At 41.0% G+C, this 16,236-nt stretch overlaps 1 protein-coding gene and 1 pseudogene across 1 annotated transcript; one reads left to right on the forward strand and one right to left on the reverse strand.

Moving 5' to 3' along the window:
- Positions 1–1,189: 1,189 nt before the first annotated feature.
- Positions 1,190–5,172, reverse strand: LOC120606461 (olfactory receptor 10H3-like; annotated as a pseudogene).
- A 7,643-nt stretch (positions 5,173–12,815) lies between these two features.
- LOC120606462 (olfactory receptor 2Z1) lies at positions 12,816–14,752 on the forward strand. Its single transcript, XM_039867645.1, has 2 exons — positions 12,816–12,920; positions 13,721–14,752. Exons 1-2 carry the CDS (start codon positions 12,816–12,818, stop codon positions 14,702–14,704), a joined length of 1,089 nt encoding a protein of 362 aa, XP_039723579.1. The 3' UTR covers positions 14,705–14,752.
- Positions 14,753–16,236: the final 1,484 nt, after the last annotated feature.

The raw sequence follows: 16,236 nt of genomic DNA on the forward strand, positions 1-16,236 counted from the left end.
GTTGATGGAGTTCCAAGGGTACTCAACCTTCCTTGTAAACTACCTCAACTTCCTTCAGTCATCTCAATAAAAAGAATGGCCTAAGAATCTGACTTGAAACAAATTTTGTTAACAAAGCCAACATAATATTGAACATCTGGATGGCATTTCATACATCAATTAATGTATTCATTTTCCAGGGCTTAAAACAACATAAATTTATTCTCTTCTATTTCTGGAAGCCAGAAGTCTGAAGTCAGTCTCACTAGTCTTGTATCAAGATGTCAGCAGGGCTGCTTCCTTCTAGAGGATCTAGGGGAGCATGTCTCCTGCCTTTTCCAGCTTCTTAGAGGCAGCCTGCATTCCTTGGCTCATGGTCCCTCTCTCAAATCACTCCAATTTCTTCCTTTCATTGTTACATCTCCTACTTCTCTCTGTCTCTGACAGTGGGATAATCCCACTGTCTCAAGATCCTTAACTAGATCTCACCTGCCCTTGCCAGGTAAGGAAACATACTCACGGGTTCTGAACATGGATATCATTTAGAGGGTGGGAATTATTTAGTTTACCACCATAATGAGTGAAATAATGAAATCAAACTCCCAAACTGTTGTAGTTGGTTTGCCAGACTTACAAATTATCTCATTGATTCCTCTGGAATCAGCCTTTCTTTCTAGCTATGTGAAAGAGGTGTATACCTAAGGCTGCATCTGCACTCTTTTTCTAAAATGTGTCTATTCCTTCTAATTACAGCCTTCACCTCCTTATCAAGACCAAACCTCCCTCTGTAGGCACCTGAGATCCAATCGGTTTCTGCTTCACCACTTCATGGCTGTGTGGGCTTGGACAAATAACTTCACCTATTAGATGCCCATTTTTCTTATATTTAAAAGGAAGGGAAATAAAGTCTTCCCTTGCTTGTCTATTCAAAAAGATGCATGTGCATCCAAGCCCTGACACATCCGTATGATGCTCTCCACCTGCCCACAGATAGATAACACATTCTAAGGCATAGATGAAGGAATGGAGTTCATCACACAAGACCATGAACCAGAGACCATGATTGCTTGAGACTAAGCAAGAGAAGGGCTTAACAAATTGGGAGAAACAAATAGCTAGTATACATTGAACATCCATGAAGTGTGGGTATTTTCACAAACCTGAATCCTTAGAACAGTCTTATGGATATAGATATTATTATCCCCAACCATCATATTTCCTCACCACTAAACTGGCCATCAAAGTTGAGGGGACAGAATTTTCTGTGAAAGCTTTTATTTATGGTATTCTTCAGCTCCTTGTTCCTGAGGCTGAAAATGATTGGGCTAAGGAAGTGAAGACTGTATAGGCAGTGGCCATCAGGGTGTCACTGTCCATAGAGTGGGAGCCCCTGCATTTGAGGTAGATAATCAGCAAAACTGTAGTGCACGACCACCACAATGAAGCGAGATACACACGTGGAGAAAGCCCTGTGCTGGCTCTCAGCAGAGGGGATCCTCAAGATGGCAGCCACAATGAAGGTGTAGGAGGGGAGGACAAGGAGAAAGAAGCACATCAGGAGTGTGACAAACACTGCAATCACACCTAAGGTGACAGAAGATGTCTTGCTCTCACACACCAACTTTAAGATGGGAAGCACATGGCAGGAAAGTGGCAGATCAGATTAGACCCACAGAAGGTGGGATGAAAAACTACCCATGTCACCATCATCCCCAGGACTGAGCCACCAGCCCAGTGCCAGATCACGAGACGGGATCAGCCTCCAGTGCTTATGAGCACATTGTAGTGTAGGCGGTGGCAGATGGCCATGTAGCAGTCATAGACCATGACAGTGAACAGGAAGGAATGGGTCAAACTGAGCATAAAGTAGAAGAACATCCAGCTGGTTCAAGTCACAAGTTGATGGAATGATGGGTGGAGAGCATGTCGGCCAGCATCCGAGGAGTAATGGCAACAGTGAACAGAATCTCAGAGATGGGAAGGGCACATGAGAAGAGGTACATGGGTGTGTGGAGGCTGTGCTGGCTCCAGATGGTGGTCATGACAAGCGGGTAAAATGGCAGGTACAACTGGAAGAAGGCGGGTAGAAACTGCTGTGGGAAGGTGGAGAAGCTGATGAGGATGAATTCAGACACTGTGCTATAAGTCTCACTAAGTATGGATGCTGCATCTAGTGAGATCAGAAACACAATGAGACCAGTGGTTAAAACATAGGCTCTGACATAGATTAGATAGTCATTTAAAAGCTCTATACGATTGAACGATTTGCTTACTTTTCTGTCTCTCACAATCTTCATCAGTAAGATTGATTAAATCATAATAGTTCTTACTATTCAGTGTTCTGATAAAGATATAATGAGATCAATATTTTGCTTAAGACATAGTTTGCTTACTGGGTTTTTATTAACAGTGACTAAAAGAAAGAAAAGATTCCAGGTTTGTAACAATTAAAGACAGGCATCAATGATCAAGGTCAGATTCTCTTGAATAGTATGCCTGTTTTAAAAAATTTGTTTTTGGGTTTTGGGGTTTAAATTTTTTATTTTTACTCTGATAGTCTTTGTTTTTATTTTTACTCTGATAGTCCTTTTTTATTTATTTATTTTAATTAGTTTCAAGTATACAGTACATTGGTTGGACATTTATGTAGTTTATAAAACAATTCCCCTAATTACTCCTTCTCTCCTCTGGTTTTCCACCTAGACAATATATTAATGCTAACTGCATTCCCTATGCTATGCTCCCCATCCCCATGACCATCTATCAACTACTAATTTGTACTTCTTTAACCCTTCACCCCATTCTTTCAGCTCCCCAAAACCCCTCACAAAACGGTCCACCATATTTGTGAGTCTGTTTTTGATTCGTTTGTTCTTTTTGTTCCTTAGATTCCACACATAAGTGAAATCATATGGTATTTATCTTTCTGTCTGACTTATTTCACTAGATCCATCCATGTTTTTGCAAATGGTAGGATCTCATTTTTTTAATAGCTGAGAAATATCCCATTGTATATATGAACCATAATTTTCTGATAGTCTTTTAATTGATGATTTAACCATTCATATTTATGTTAATATTGTTTTAATGGTACTTATTTCTGCCATCTCATTCCATAATTTGCATTTACTATTCTAAAAGAACTGAATGTTTTAAAATAATTGGGTGTACAAATATATGCCAGACAAATCTGTATGAAATTAAAGCTGAAACAGCATTCTGAAAAATGAACAAAATAGAATTTAAGGAAACACTAATCAAAATGTCTTTATTACTAGAAAACAAATATAAGTGAAATCATAAGGTTTTTGTCTTTCTCGGTCTGACTTATTTCACTTAGCATAATACCCTCTGGATCCATCCACATTGTTGCAAATGGCAAGATTTCATCCTTTTTTATTGCTGAGTAATACCGCATTGCTGAGTAGTACCACATCTTTATCCATCCATCCATCCATCCATGGGCATTTAGGTGGTTTCCATATCTTGGCTATTGTAAATAATGCTGCAATGTACATAGGAGTGCGTATATTTTTTTGAATTAGTGCTTTTTTTCCTTTGGATAAATATTCAGAAATGAGATTACTGGATCCTATGGTAGTTCTATTTTTAATTCATTGAAGAACCCCCATACTGTTTTCTATGGTGGCCTAACCCATTTACAATCCCACCAACACTGCACAGGTTGGGTTCTCTTCTTTCCACATCCTTGCCAACACTTGTATTTCCCTTCTTTTTGATAATTGCCATTCTGATAGGTGCGAGGTGATATCTCATTGTGTGTCTCTGGTTCTTGATACTAAGCTCTTAAAGCCCTTAGAACTCCAGAGTGATGAGTGTGTTTGTGTGCTGACTACTGGCTGGGAGGCTCTAGGCAGCTTCAGAATGGGGACTGGCACCAGAAACACCCAGGTATGATTAGAGAGTTGGAATTTTCAGCACCCCCCTCCCCGACCTCTGGTGGGGAAAAAGGGGCTCGAGATGGGGTTAATCATCAATGATTGGCTAATGGTTTAATCAATCAAGCATAGGTGATAAAACCTACATAAAACTCCCTAAATAACAAGATTTGGAGAGCTTCTAGGTTGGTGAACACTTTGAGGTGCTGGGAAAGTGGTGTACCCAGAGAAGGTATGGAAATGATCATCGAAACTTCAGGATAATAGATAACGCTGGGGAATTAACCCATGTGATGACAGAGGAACACATGAGAGGCCATCATTTACTCCGCCTGGGTTTTAGATGTGTAAAAAATCGTTATATAATCATCCATTATAACTATATAATAGTTATCCATAAACATATGTTTATATACTTTTGTATATACATTATATTTCACAATAAAAGGTAAAAAATGTTAAATGTTATGATAAAAGATACAAAAATACTTTGCAAAGTTAAACTGCTATACAATTGCTAAACACAATATATAATATATATGGATATATATGGTTATATATCTATATACCTATATAGATATAGATATGTATAAGTATATAAACTAATGGTATAAGGGGCTTTTTAAGCCTTTGTTTGTTTTTAGGGATCAAATATAAAAATAGATGGAATTTCAATTTGGATGGTCTACTTGAGATCCATCTATCACATGGTGTTTTCTGGGGACATCTTTTTGAGGCCAGCATAAGAATAATGTCATCTTATTTTTATACAGCATAGTTGGCTTCTATGTAACCACCAATTCAGAATCTTTTTCTATCTGATATTGGGTAATGTAGTCTTCTAAATAATTCCCATAAATTTTGTTTCTACCATCTGGAGAAATTATTCAAGGAAGGTCGAAGGTGAGGACAGAGACTCCATATACCGGATTCATTGTCTGGCAACTTGGAAAAATTGGGGAAATAACAATGAAGACCAAAAGAACATGCCAATTTATAAATATAGAATTAGCTAAATTTATTATTGAACAAAGATCCAGAATGCATGCATGTAGCCTGCAAGTGCATACAAAGCTATAATAGATTTTCAGCTCTTTTTGTACAAAATTAAAGCTATAATTAATATGTATCCTCCTTCTTTTAGCAAACAGTCCACAATTATTGAATTTACATTGGTATTTTGTTTTAGTCAGGCTTTTTTATTTTCTTTATTATCTGATGTTTTGACATCTGTTACGGATCCTGGAGATACTAACCTATTTCTAGAGATAACCAACAACTCACCTGGGAGCATGCCTTTCATATGCAAAGCAGTCCATATCCCAACCATCTCTGTTATGGGCTCTTACACTTCAGGCCACCATCCACCTGCCTAAATCACCCCAGGACCAGGTTATTAACACCTAAGAACAATTGCTCCAAAGCCTGCCCAAATCATTCAAATTAGCTAACCCTAAACCTGCTCACCCTACCTTACCTATTCCTTCTCACAGAGACCGTGTGAAAGATTCTTGCCCACAGTGTGTCTCTCTTTCTGCCTCCTGACTTGCCCTGGTGTTTCCCCGTGTGGCCCTGCATGGTGTGCCAAGCCTCCTGTTTCTAGGGATCTGTGAGTGAAAACTTCCTTGATGGCAGTCATTTCAATGTCTGTGGGTCTTTCCACACTTGATTAAAACAAGACCTGGTTCGATCATAAAATAAATAAATCATGGGATATGATGTACAGCATAGCGACTGTGGTAAATAATACTCTACTGCATATTTGAAAATTGCTAAGAGAGTACATCTTAAAAGTCCTCATCACAAGAAAAAATTCTGTAACTATGTGTGGTGATGAATGTTAACTAGATTTCTTGTGGTGATTATTTTGCAATATATACAAATATTGAACCATGTTGTTGTGCACTTGAAACTAATATGTTACATGTCAGTTATACCTCAATAAAAAAAAATGTTCCAGGTAAATGTCAAACATATTTACATTAAACTCACTCATTCATGCTATTCTTTATTATTCTTCATCAGTACCTAGTACTGATCCCTCTGACAATGTATCTAGTCACATCTTACAATGTTCATCAGTATAGTTAGGTTAAATTAAGTTTCCCACAGATTTAAATTGTCTGGTGCTGGATCTTTCCCCAAAAGATTAGAGGAGGAAGCCATCCCTCACCACTGTCCCCTGTCTGGACTCTAGAGACATTGTAGGTTGAAGCATGATTCATTTTGAGATTTTTAAATACCTTACAAAACTAGCTGAGGCTCCTACATTGAGCAATATTGGACAAGGAGGTTAATAGGGTCAAAGGAGTGGACACCCTACTTTCCTGTGGTTATAGCAGAGGCATAAGGCCAGAGTCAAGCCTGTCAAGGTGGATTAAAGGTCTCCCTTCTTCAACTCCTTGTCTCACTCGCTTTCTACAATCTAGGTGGAAGTTTGGGCCCTAGGATCGTGAGCTTCCATGCAGCCCTCCAGCCATGTACCTGCCTTCAAGCCAGGCTGCAGCCTGCTCAGCTCTGAGCTGTCTCTACTTAGCACAGCTATTCTCTCCCATCCCTTGAAGGGAAACTTCCCCCTTCAAACCTCCTACATCTCTTTTTTCTTACTCAGCGTAGAGACCAAGATCTCCAAGTACATGAATTTCTCTGTGTCCTTCCCTGACGTGGTACATGGGCATGTTCATAGAACCATAAAAACAAATACAGTCATACAAATACAGCCTTTCGATATTGACTATATTCCCTATGCTGTATAGTGCCAGATGGGTACTAAAGTAATTGGGGGGATCACTTCATAAATTATATAAATGTCTTACTGTTGTGTTGTATACTTGAAACTAATTTTTAAAATAACTAAATCAAGTATATCCAGAAAAAAATAATACAGTCATTCCCCCGTTATCCTTGGGGGATATATTCCAAGACCCCCCAATGGATACCTGAAACCATGGATAGTACCAAATCTTATATTTACAGGCCTACTTGTTTTATTATGTTTCATAGATGTCGCAGTTTTTACAAATCAATGGCTAAGCTGATTAGAACCTAGACGAGGCATGTGTGCTGGGAGCAGTCCAGATGCTAAGTGTGTGTCCATAACCTTGAACAGAAAATCATGTTTGGTGAGGCTATGCCTCTTGCTCTTCAGTGCCAGGTGCTTGGGTTTTCCCCCACCACTTTAATTGATGATATGCTTTCTGGAGATAAACACTAAGACCCTTCCCATTTCTTCAGTGACCTTGCCAAGGTCCTCACAGGCACCAATACCTTCAGTGTTTACTGATACCTCTTGTGTCTGTGAGTTCTGTGAGCATCCTCAGAGAATAAGGATTTGAGAAAGAAATTAATCTTGAATAGGTAGAATAAAGAAGCTGAGCTATTTTTGGCTATTCTTCCAACATCACAGCTTCATTATTTCATTCAGAAGAGATTCTCTGAAGGTCAGTAATGTTATTTGTGTGTGTGTGCGTATATGTCCATGCAAAACAAAATAAAACAAAACAAAACAAATCAAAAGAAAACAAAAAAACAAAAAAACCTCACATCCCCTTTTCCCACAACAGGACAAATAAAGACTTTTGAATTACTTGACAGAATTGTTTGAGTTTAGATTCTCTGAACAGTTCAATTATTCACCACAGTGCTTCCCACTTTCCTGGAAATGAGAATTGAAAAATGTATCTCCTGGGGTAATTCGTCTCAAGCTCGAACTCCCATGATTGTTAATTTTCTCTCTGACAAAGAAATGGAGATAAAAAGAAGCTTTCTGATGCAACGCTGTCCCCCAGAGCCTCTATCCTCAGACAATTTTGTCAGTCACCCCATAGACCAAGGCAAGATTCACTAACTAAAGGTGCTGGATTCCAGCAAGGTTTTATCAAGAAGGCATCCCAGGATAAGAATTGAGGCATGTGTAGGGGCTGGGAGGGGGTCTCTCAGACCCGGGCAAGTAAAGGTGAGAGACTGGAACCCCACTGCTGGAGGGGCTTTCTGGGATCTGGGCATAATTAGAGAGGAGATACTGGTGAAAGGAAAGAGCCCAGGAACTGATGGTTTTATAATTCATTTTCATAATCACACCAAGTTTGAGTATATGCAGGCATTTGGAAGGAGAGAGATTGTATACCTCTTAATCTTCTCCAGTTCACAGGTGGACATCCGATTATGTTTTTTTCTGTCGATCAGCACTGCCATGAGCCTGAGCATACCAGATGTTCAGGGGAGATCATCTGTTTTGAAGTCTGTACTTGAACTTGTATAGAAGCTGTCGATCTGGGAAGATCTTGAGTTGATCATTGCTGAGAGATTGGACTTAAGACACGCTCCCTGGCACAGCTCAGAGACACTTTCAGCTCCCTTCCAGGGACAGTCTAACACACTGACACCCTGAGGTAGTTTCAGAGATCAAATCAGATTAGTTGGAGAGCCAGAGCAGAAAGCATCAAATCTCTGTTCAACCATCAGAGGAGAGAGAATATATGACTTGGAATCAGTCAGAATAGGTTCAGCTTCCAGCTCTGCAAGTCAATCCCTTTATCACCTTAGACATGTCATCACACTAATTATTTTCCTCCCAGATTTTATTCATTCAGAAAATGCTAATGGAGTGCTTGCTATGCACCTGGTGTGCTGTGTGGTTGGGGGTGAGAGTCAAGTAGACAATAAAAGCAAAAGTGCTTTGTGAACTGGGCTCTCAAGTCACTCATTATTTGATTACCAGACTGACTAAGAGAGGGAAAGGCAGGGCTGCAGTGTATCTTGAAGGGCGAGAGGCACTTTTGCTTCTGTGGACTTCTTCCTCCATAAAAAAATAATAATAATAATAATAACATTAAAAATTATATTTTCCAGCTTGTTGTTGGTATAAGGATACTTACAGTCCAGGTTGGATAGAGTCATCTTTTTTCTTCCAAATTTAAAAGAAATCAAAACATTTTTGTGAACTTCCTGTGTCTGATGGAGAAAGAGCTTATTCATGGTCCATCATAGGTGAGAGATGCTGTGAAGGTTTTATTGGTAACAGGGAGTCAGCTAACCAAATGCCTCTTCTCTCATCTCTCATTTTCAGCAAAGGGCATCAAATCTGAAATGCAAGCAGCAATGAGGAAAAGTGAAAAGGAAGAGTTTTAAAAGTCAACTTAAAAGAGTGGCTGAAGGAATTCTTTGACCTAAAGTGTGAGGTTGCTGATCTTAGGACACGGAGATAACAGATCCTAAGCCAAGACTTGCCTCTGTCCAGCACTGCCTGTCTGACTGGAAAAGGTGGGTTTAGTGGTGGAAACTGTCTTTTCTCTAAACTGTCGTGAAGGAATAATGTGCACAATGCCCAAGACAAACTATGACAAAGGGATCATGATCTTATTGGAGAAGCTGCTTACAGGAGATTCCAAAATCCAGAGGGAGAATGTGCTGCTCTGTGGATTCATCATTAGCAAAGGGACCACCTGGTAATTCTGGAAGGGAAGGTGAGATCAGGGAAATGCAATGTTGAGTACGTGAGGGAAGGAAGGGGTCATTTTGGGGTAAGAAATTGAAGAGATGCCATATCATCTTCAGAGGCAGAGAATCTGAAGTACCAGAGCCAGTGCTATTGAGTTCACATCGTGTTTCAGACCAATCGACACTTCTTGGAGGTAAACCAAAGTCAACCTACATGGTATCTTCTCAAGGAGGAGACTTATTGGCTGTTGACCAATCCGCTGAAATGACTATGTCAGAGCTGGATGAGTGACCAGGGGGAGTGCCAGGGCAAGGTCATCCAAGAAGACACTGGACCCCATAGCTGGTGGGGTGGTTTCTGTCTCAGGCCAGGCAGTAGGACAATCATCAAATCCAGGACATACACAAAATGATTGGAGCAGTAAAGCCAAAAATTTACATGGGGAAGCAGGACCTGAACAATTCATTACTTTTTGTTGGAAAGTAAGACATAAAGGAAAACATAAGATCTCTGGAGTTCCATCAGCTTTTGTTTAAAAATTGATCCTGCCACTTGTTTTCTGGGTTATCTTGGGTTGGTGAATGAGTTTCCTGTGGCTGCTGTAACAAACTACCACAAACTGGGTGGCCCAAAACAATAGCAACTTATTATCTCAGAGTTCTGGAGGCCAGAAGTCCAAGATCAAGGTATTGATAAGATCAATTTCTTCTGGAGTCTCTGAGGGATAATCTGTCCCACACCTCTCTCTTTGAGTTTGGTGGCTCTAGCAACCCTTGATGTTCCCTGGCTTGTAGCTGGATCACTTCAATCTCTGCCTCCATCTTCACTTGGCCGTCTTCTCTGTGTCTCTATGTGTCCTCTTCTCAAAAGGACACTAGTCATTGGATTTAGGGCACATCCAAAATCCAGGATGATTTCATTTTGAGATCCTTAACTAATCCCATCTGCAAAGATGCTCTTTCTAAATAAGGTCACAGTCACAGGTTCCAGGTGGATGTGAAATTGGGGACAACAGGATTCAATCCAGTATAGTCAGTTACTGCACTTCTTTAATCTCTGTTCCCTTTTCTATATAAGGCAGATAATAACGGTTACTGGTAAGAATCAAATGAAAACATGCCTGTAAAATACTTCCCATTATCCAACCCAAAATGTCAATTGTGCTAAGGCTGAGAAACCCATCAGTCAAGATTGAGAAACCCATCAGTCATTCTCTGACCTTAGCATGGTGCCCAGTGCATAGTAAACGCTTAATAGAAATTGGCTCCCTTTCCTTTCTTTTAGGCACCAGGTGGGGTGAGATATGGGTAAAAAGAAAAGAACCAAGCACATTATCCACTTGAAAACCCTCTGACAAGGCCAAATGGGACTATCTGGCTATGACTTGGCCCCAAAGGATAGTGATTAAAAAACAAACACTTCTCTATACTGAGATGTAGAGTCATCACAATTCTCTGGGGACTTACGTTGGCATTAGTTTTACTAATATCTTTTTTTAAACGTATCTGAAAATTCAACTTCACAGATTAATCTCTAGGCCTTCATGGGACATGAAGCTCATCTCTGCTGAGAGACCAAGTCAGTGGACTCAAGACACCTCCCAGAAACTCCTTTCAAGGCCAGAAAAGGGTGATGGATTTTAACTGAAGGGTTTCTCAACCTTGGCACCTATTGAAATTTGGGACCAGATCATTCTTTGGGGTGGGGCCATCTTGTGTACTGTAGGTTGCTTAGCAGCATCCTTGGCCTCTACTAGATGCTGGTAACACCTCCAGTCATGACAATCAAAAATGTCTCCACATTGCAAATGTCTCCTGGGTGGGGAAGAGAACAAAGTCACTGCTGGTTGAGAATCACTGAGTTAGACTAATAACAGGGGAAACGTCATTTCAGAGGAGCGTAGCAGAATAAACTTGAATTGATGAGTTTTTGCCATGCAACTGGACAAGCGTTACAATGTTGAATAATGTCAACAAAAAAGCTAGTCTGTGTTAAGCAATCTTATTATATTCCAGACACCGAACTACATTATCCTACAATAGGAAGGGGTTTTAGAAGTCACCTAATCTACCTGTTTTAATGTTTACATTTCCTTTACAATATGAATAATAGTTGTGGACTTATATCAAGAAATTACCATAAGGTTGTCATTGTGCTAAGCCTTTTAATTTATTGTCTTGTTTAATTCTCATAGCTACTCTTATGAAGGAGATGTGATTTATCAACATAGACAGATGGGAATACTGAGTCCCAGAAAGGTTAAATAACTTGCCCAAGGTCACAAAGTCACAAAGTCACAAAGCTATGATGAAGCCAAGTTGGCATTCAAATCTTGCTCTAAGCCCAGAGTGTATTCTCTTAATTATATGCCAAAGAATCTACACACACCATATTCCTTCTCTTTGGCATGAGCTTTCTTTCTCTATCAGCCAAGAAAATAACACCCACCCAGCTTTTGAAACTCAGATCAAAGGTCTCTTCTTCTGCAAAGCATTTTCTGACACACACACATACCCCAGGCAGAGTTGGGTGTTAGACCTCTGGGGAACCCCAGCACAACATAAGTCTTTGTTGCATCCCTTTTCTTACAATTCTAAAGTGATTCAGTAACCTACTTACTCCCCATATCAAACTCTAAGTTCTTTGAGGGCAATGTTAAAAGGCGTTTTTATCTCCAGCTCATATATCATGGATCGAATAAGACAGACACTACCTCATGAAGCTCTCTGTTCCACTTTGGTGTATGTCTTGTTAGAACCATAATTGGCCTCTATTGTTTCCACCCACAGGTAGAATCAAATAGTTATGTCTTCCCTCTCTTTCTGGGACAGTTAGATTTTGAGGGCAGCTCTTACCTGTCCAGAGCAACCGTCCTCAACCACATCATCCAGAGATGTTTTCTCTAGTAAGTTCCTATAAATTCACTCTGCTTATATTTTTACATTGATTTCTATTAAAAAGTATATGGTTTACTTGTTTATTTGTTTCTTATATCTCTCATAAGAGCAGGAAACTTGTCCATCCTTTTCACCATTGTGTAGCTAATGACCCCTTCAGTGATCAGCAGTTAAGAGGAACAAATGAAGAATAGTTGGGGACAGGAAAATGAAGAGCCTTGGTATGATAGAAAATCAGAATAGGCAGTAATTTAAGATGGCCTTAAATGTCAGCTTTACTGTGGCATCAACGATGGAAAGAAAGGGGCAGGCAGCAGTGAGGCAAGGAGAAAACCCTTTATCAAGTTTCATGATTAGAGGGACTAAAGTCAGAGAAGATGAAAGATATCCAAGGTAAGTATTATCAATGATTTGGGTACCAGGTCTTGAGCAGACAACCTCCCAACACTAACCCTTCTTGGTCTCTAAGCAGCCTACCTCCTTTGGACATCTGGTAAAGCAGACCTCTGCAAGGATCTCTGCAAGGCTGAACACTCCTGGTCATGAAATGCTGGCTTCTCTGTATTTCTCTATACACTTCTCTGTACTTCCCCATTGATCATGGCAGCAGATGCCTCTTTTCCCGGGAAGTTCTCAGTGTTGGAGGTGATGTGTGTGAACAGTGTTCCAGGACAATCTGAGTTGTCATGCAAGATGCTGTTGAAGGTAAGAAGGTCAAGAGTAAGTATTCTTCGTGAGGTGGGGACGGTCCCTCCTCATTCTTCATCTTTCTTGTCCACTGCATTCATTCAGCACATTTTTGTTGAGTATTTAATATGCACGAAGTGTAATGTTCTCCACTCCCATCCTATGAAATTAAACTTTAAAAAGATGGATAATGTTCCAGACAACTTGTCACTCACAACCTGACCATTCGATTCCAGCCTCTGTTACTGATATGTCCCCTTACAGATGTTTTGGATCCACACTCAAAATGTTACCCCACCTTTGACACTTCCCAGACCTTCGCGCTCCCAATGATTTTGGAAACAAGCCTTTTTGTGTGGTTTTGGACTTGAGTTTTTGATCCATCATCATCACCCCCTATCATCTTAGGCAAGGTCTCCTTACTTCATTTTCTAATCTCTTCAGAATCCCACCTCTGCTTTGTCCCCCAGAGCATCTGGAATGGGGCATATTCCAATATTCCACTGGGGCTGACTTGCACTCTCTAGCGTGGGGACTGACAGTTTAACTGTAAGTGTTGGTGGGTAGTGCTTGTCTGGAGGGTGGAGGCAAGATTTTGACACAGAAATGGCAAAAGCAGAGTGTTATGATGCTGTTCTCCATCTCCTAATCAGAGCAGACTGAATCAATCATGGTATATTTTTTCCTACTGAGATTGAATGTGCTCATCATCATTCTCAAGAGACTCCAGCAGCCACCATCAAGCCATTGCAGTTGGCATGTAAGATGAAACTACCCCCCACTGAGACTCTTTGTCACAAATCCTCCTCCTCCTACAGATACATGATGCCTCCCAGAGGACGAGGGAATCAAATCAGTCAGTGACCTCGGACTTCACTCTCATGGAGCTCTTTGGCCACTCGGGGCCACATCTGGTCCTGTTCTCCCTTGTGGCAGCAACATTCACCACGGGTCTTCTAGGCAATGCCATCCTGCTCTTCCTGATCCACACAGACTCCAGGCTCCACACACCCATGTACTTTCTGCTCAGCCAACTCTCCCTGTTGGATGTTGGCTTTCCACTGGTCACCATGCCCAAAATGGCAGCTAACTTCCTGCAGGGTGAGAGTTCCATCTCCTTTGAGGGTTGTGCAGCTCAGATGTTCTTCCTGATGCTATTGGGTGTCTCTGAGGGTGTCCTACTATCCCTCATGTCTTACGACCGCTACGTCGCTGTGTGCCACCCCCTGCGTTATCCTGTGCTCATGCGACACCAGGTCTGTCTGCTCATGGTTGGCACCTCCTGGTTGTTAGGTGTGCTTGTATCCTCCATCCAGACCTCCATCACCCTGCACTTCCCCTACTGTGCCTCACGCACTGTGGATCACTTTTTTTGTGAGCTGCCCGCTCTGCTGAAGCTCTCTTGTGCAGACACCTCTGCATATGAGTTGGCGCTATCCATCTCGGGGGTGCTGATCTTGCTGCTGCCCCTGTCCCTCATTGCCACCTCTTATAGCCACGTGTTAGGAGCCGTTCTCCGCATGCACTCAGCTGAAGCCCGACACAAGGCCTTCACCACCTGCTCCTCCCACATCACTGTGGTGGGGCTCTTTTATGGGGCAGCTGTGTTCATGTACATGGTGCCAGGAACCTACCACAGTCCACAGCAGGACAACGTCGTCTCCCTCTTCTACAGTCTCGTCACCCCCACACTCAACCCCCTCATCTATAGCCTGAGGAACCGAGAAGTTCGAGCAGCTTTGGCCACAGTCCTTGGCAAAACTGGTTTCAAATCAAAGAGAAGACATCATGGGGGATGCTGACACCCTCCAATATAACCGAGATCTTTCTTTCATTTGCAGTTTATGTGGTGCAAGGCGTTCTATGACCAGCTCCCTTCCTCCTCCCAGAATCATGTTTTCTCTTGTAGATTTCTAAGAAACAAACATAGCAATCTTAATCACTTAAACAAGAGGAGTAGCTTGGTTTTCATTCAGTTTTAAACAAGGAAATTTTTACTACAAGCATGCCAACCCAACGTCAGAGATGGATCCCAGCTCTTGGATATTTTGGCCACCTACTAGTGTCCTGCCTTACACCCATTCTTATACATTTATGTACAGTAAGTAACAGGTCTGACATCCAACCCTTGAAATCCAAACAGGAAAGAGGATTCTGGGACTGGTGCTCTGACAGTGATGATTAGATAGTCCCTGTCTGTGTTGGTTCTTAGCAGTGTCTCTGTTTGAGTCGTATGTTTAGGATTTACATAAGTGGAAGACTGTTATCCAAGAAGACTCTGGTTGAATAGCCCAAGCACATGTTACTTTTACTGTCTCAATTATTATAGAACAGAGATGTAAGATGGTGAAGCTCATTCTCAACTGAATGTCAGGGCCATCTAAGTTTGGATTATGCCATTTTTAAACTTCTATTGCCATGACCAATGGGAACATGAGTTAAGATTACTCAATTGAGGATTTCCAGGGGAATGATATGACCCTGTTCTTTATCTTTGCAGAGATGTTTATCTAACATGTCTTTGGATAAAGAGTCAGTGCCATATCTATGCATACGAAGCCTGAGTTGACATGTCATCCTAAACATTTTGAATGGCAGGTGCCAAATATGAGTGGCGGTATTGTGTGTGTTAAGGAAAGGGGTTGTGGAGTGGGGCTTTTAAATATTTGAACTATGCAATCAAAAAGCGCACACTCAAGCTCAAGCTCTATTCTTAAAGCTGTCTGGGACAAGTCAATATAAGCATCAGGAATGATACGTGTAATATACTATCCTGCAGTATAGTAGTATAACTTTACTAAGTATAAAATCTCTATAATACTGTACTATAGTATTAGGGATGTCTAATACTGGAATTTATGTGGGCAACAATTGAGCTTTTATTTGTAAAGCACCAAGGCTTTCTGCTATCACAGCATATACTCTCAACAACACTGTGAGCACATACCATTATTGTCTTATTTACAAAGAAACTGAAGCACAGGGAGTTTAGGTAACATGTCCAAAATCACACAGCTAGAAAGTAGGGGAGCTGACATTCAAACCCAGGCTGTCTGAGTGCACATTTCAGAATTCTTCCAGCTGTCAAATGACTTCTGAAGATTATAAAAGAAGTTTTAAAAATCAAAGTAAGGAGATACATCATAGAGGCAATAATTCTGCCTCCAGCTTGTGGGGTCACTCTGAGGTCATAGGTGGGCAAGTTAAGGTCAGAGACAAAACTGGAAGCCCCTTATCATGGTCTTGCTGCTCTAAGAATTGAGCAGGTGAGTAGGGTGGGGAGGGGATGCTTTATACAGTTTTCCAAACCAGCAAGATCAAGCCAGAAGGAACT

This window comes from Pteropus medius, unplaced genomic scaffold (genome assembly GCF_902729225.1).
Source record: "Pteropus medius unplaced genomic scaffold, Ma_sr-lr_union100, whole genome shotgun sequence".
In the NCBI taxonomy this organism is placed as follows: Eukaryota; Metazoa; Chordata; class Mammalia; order Chiroptera; family Pteropodidae; genus Pteropus; species Pteropus medius.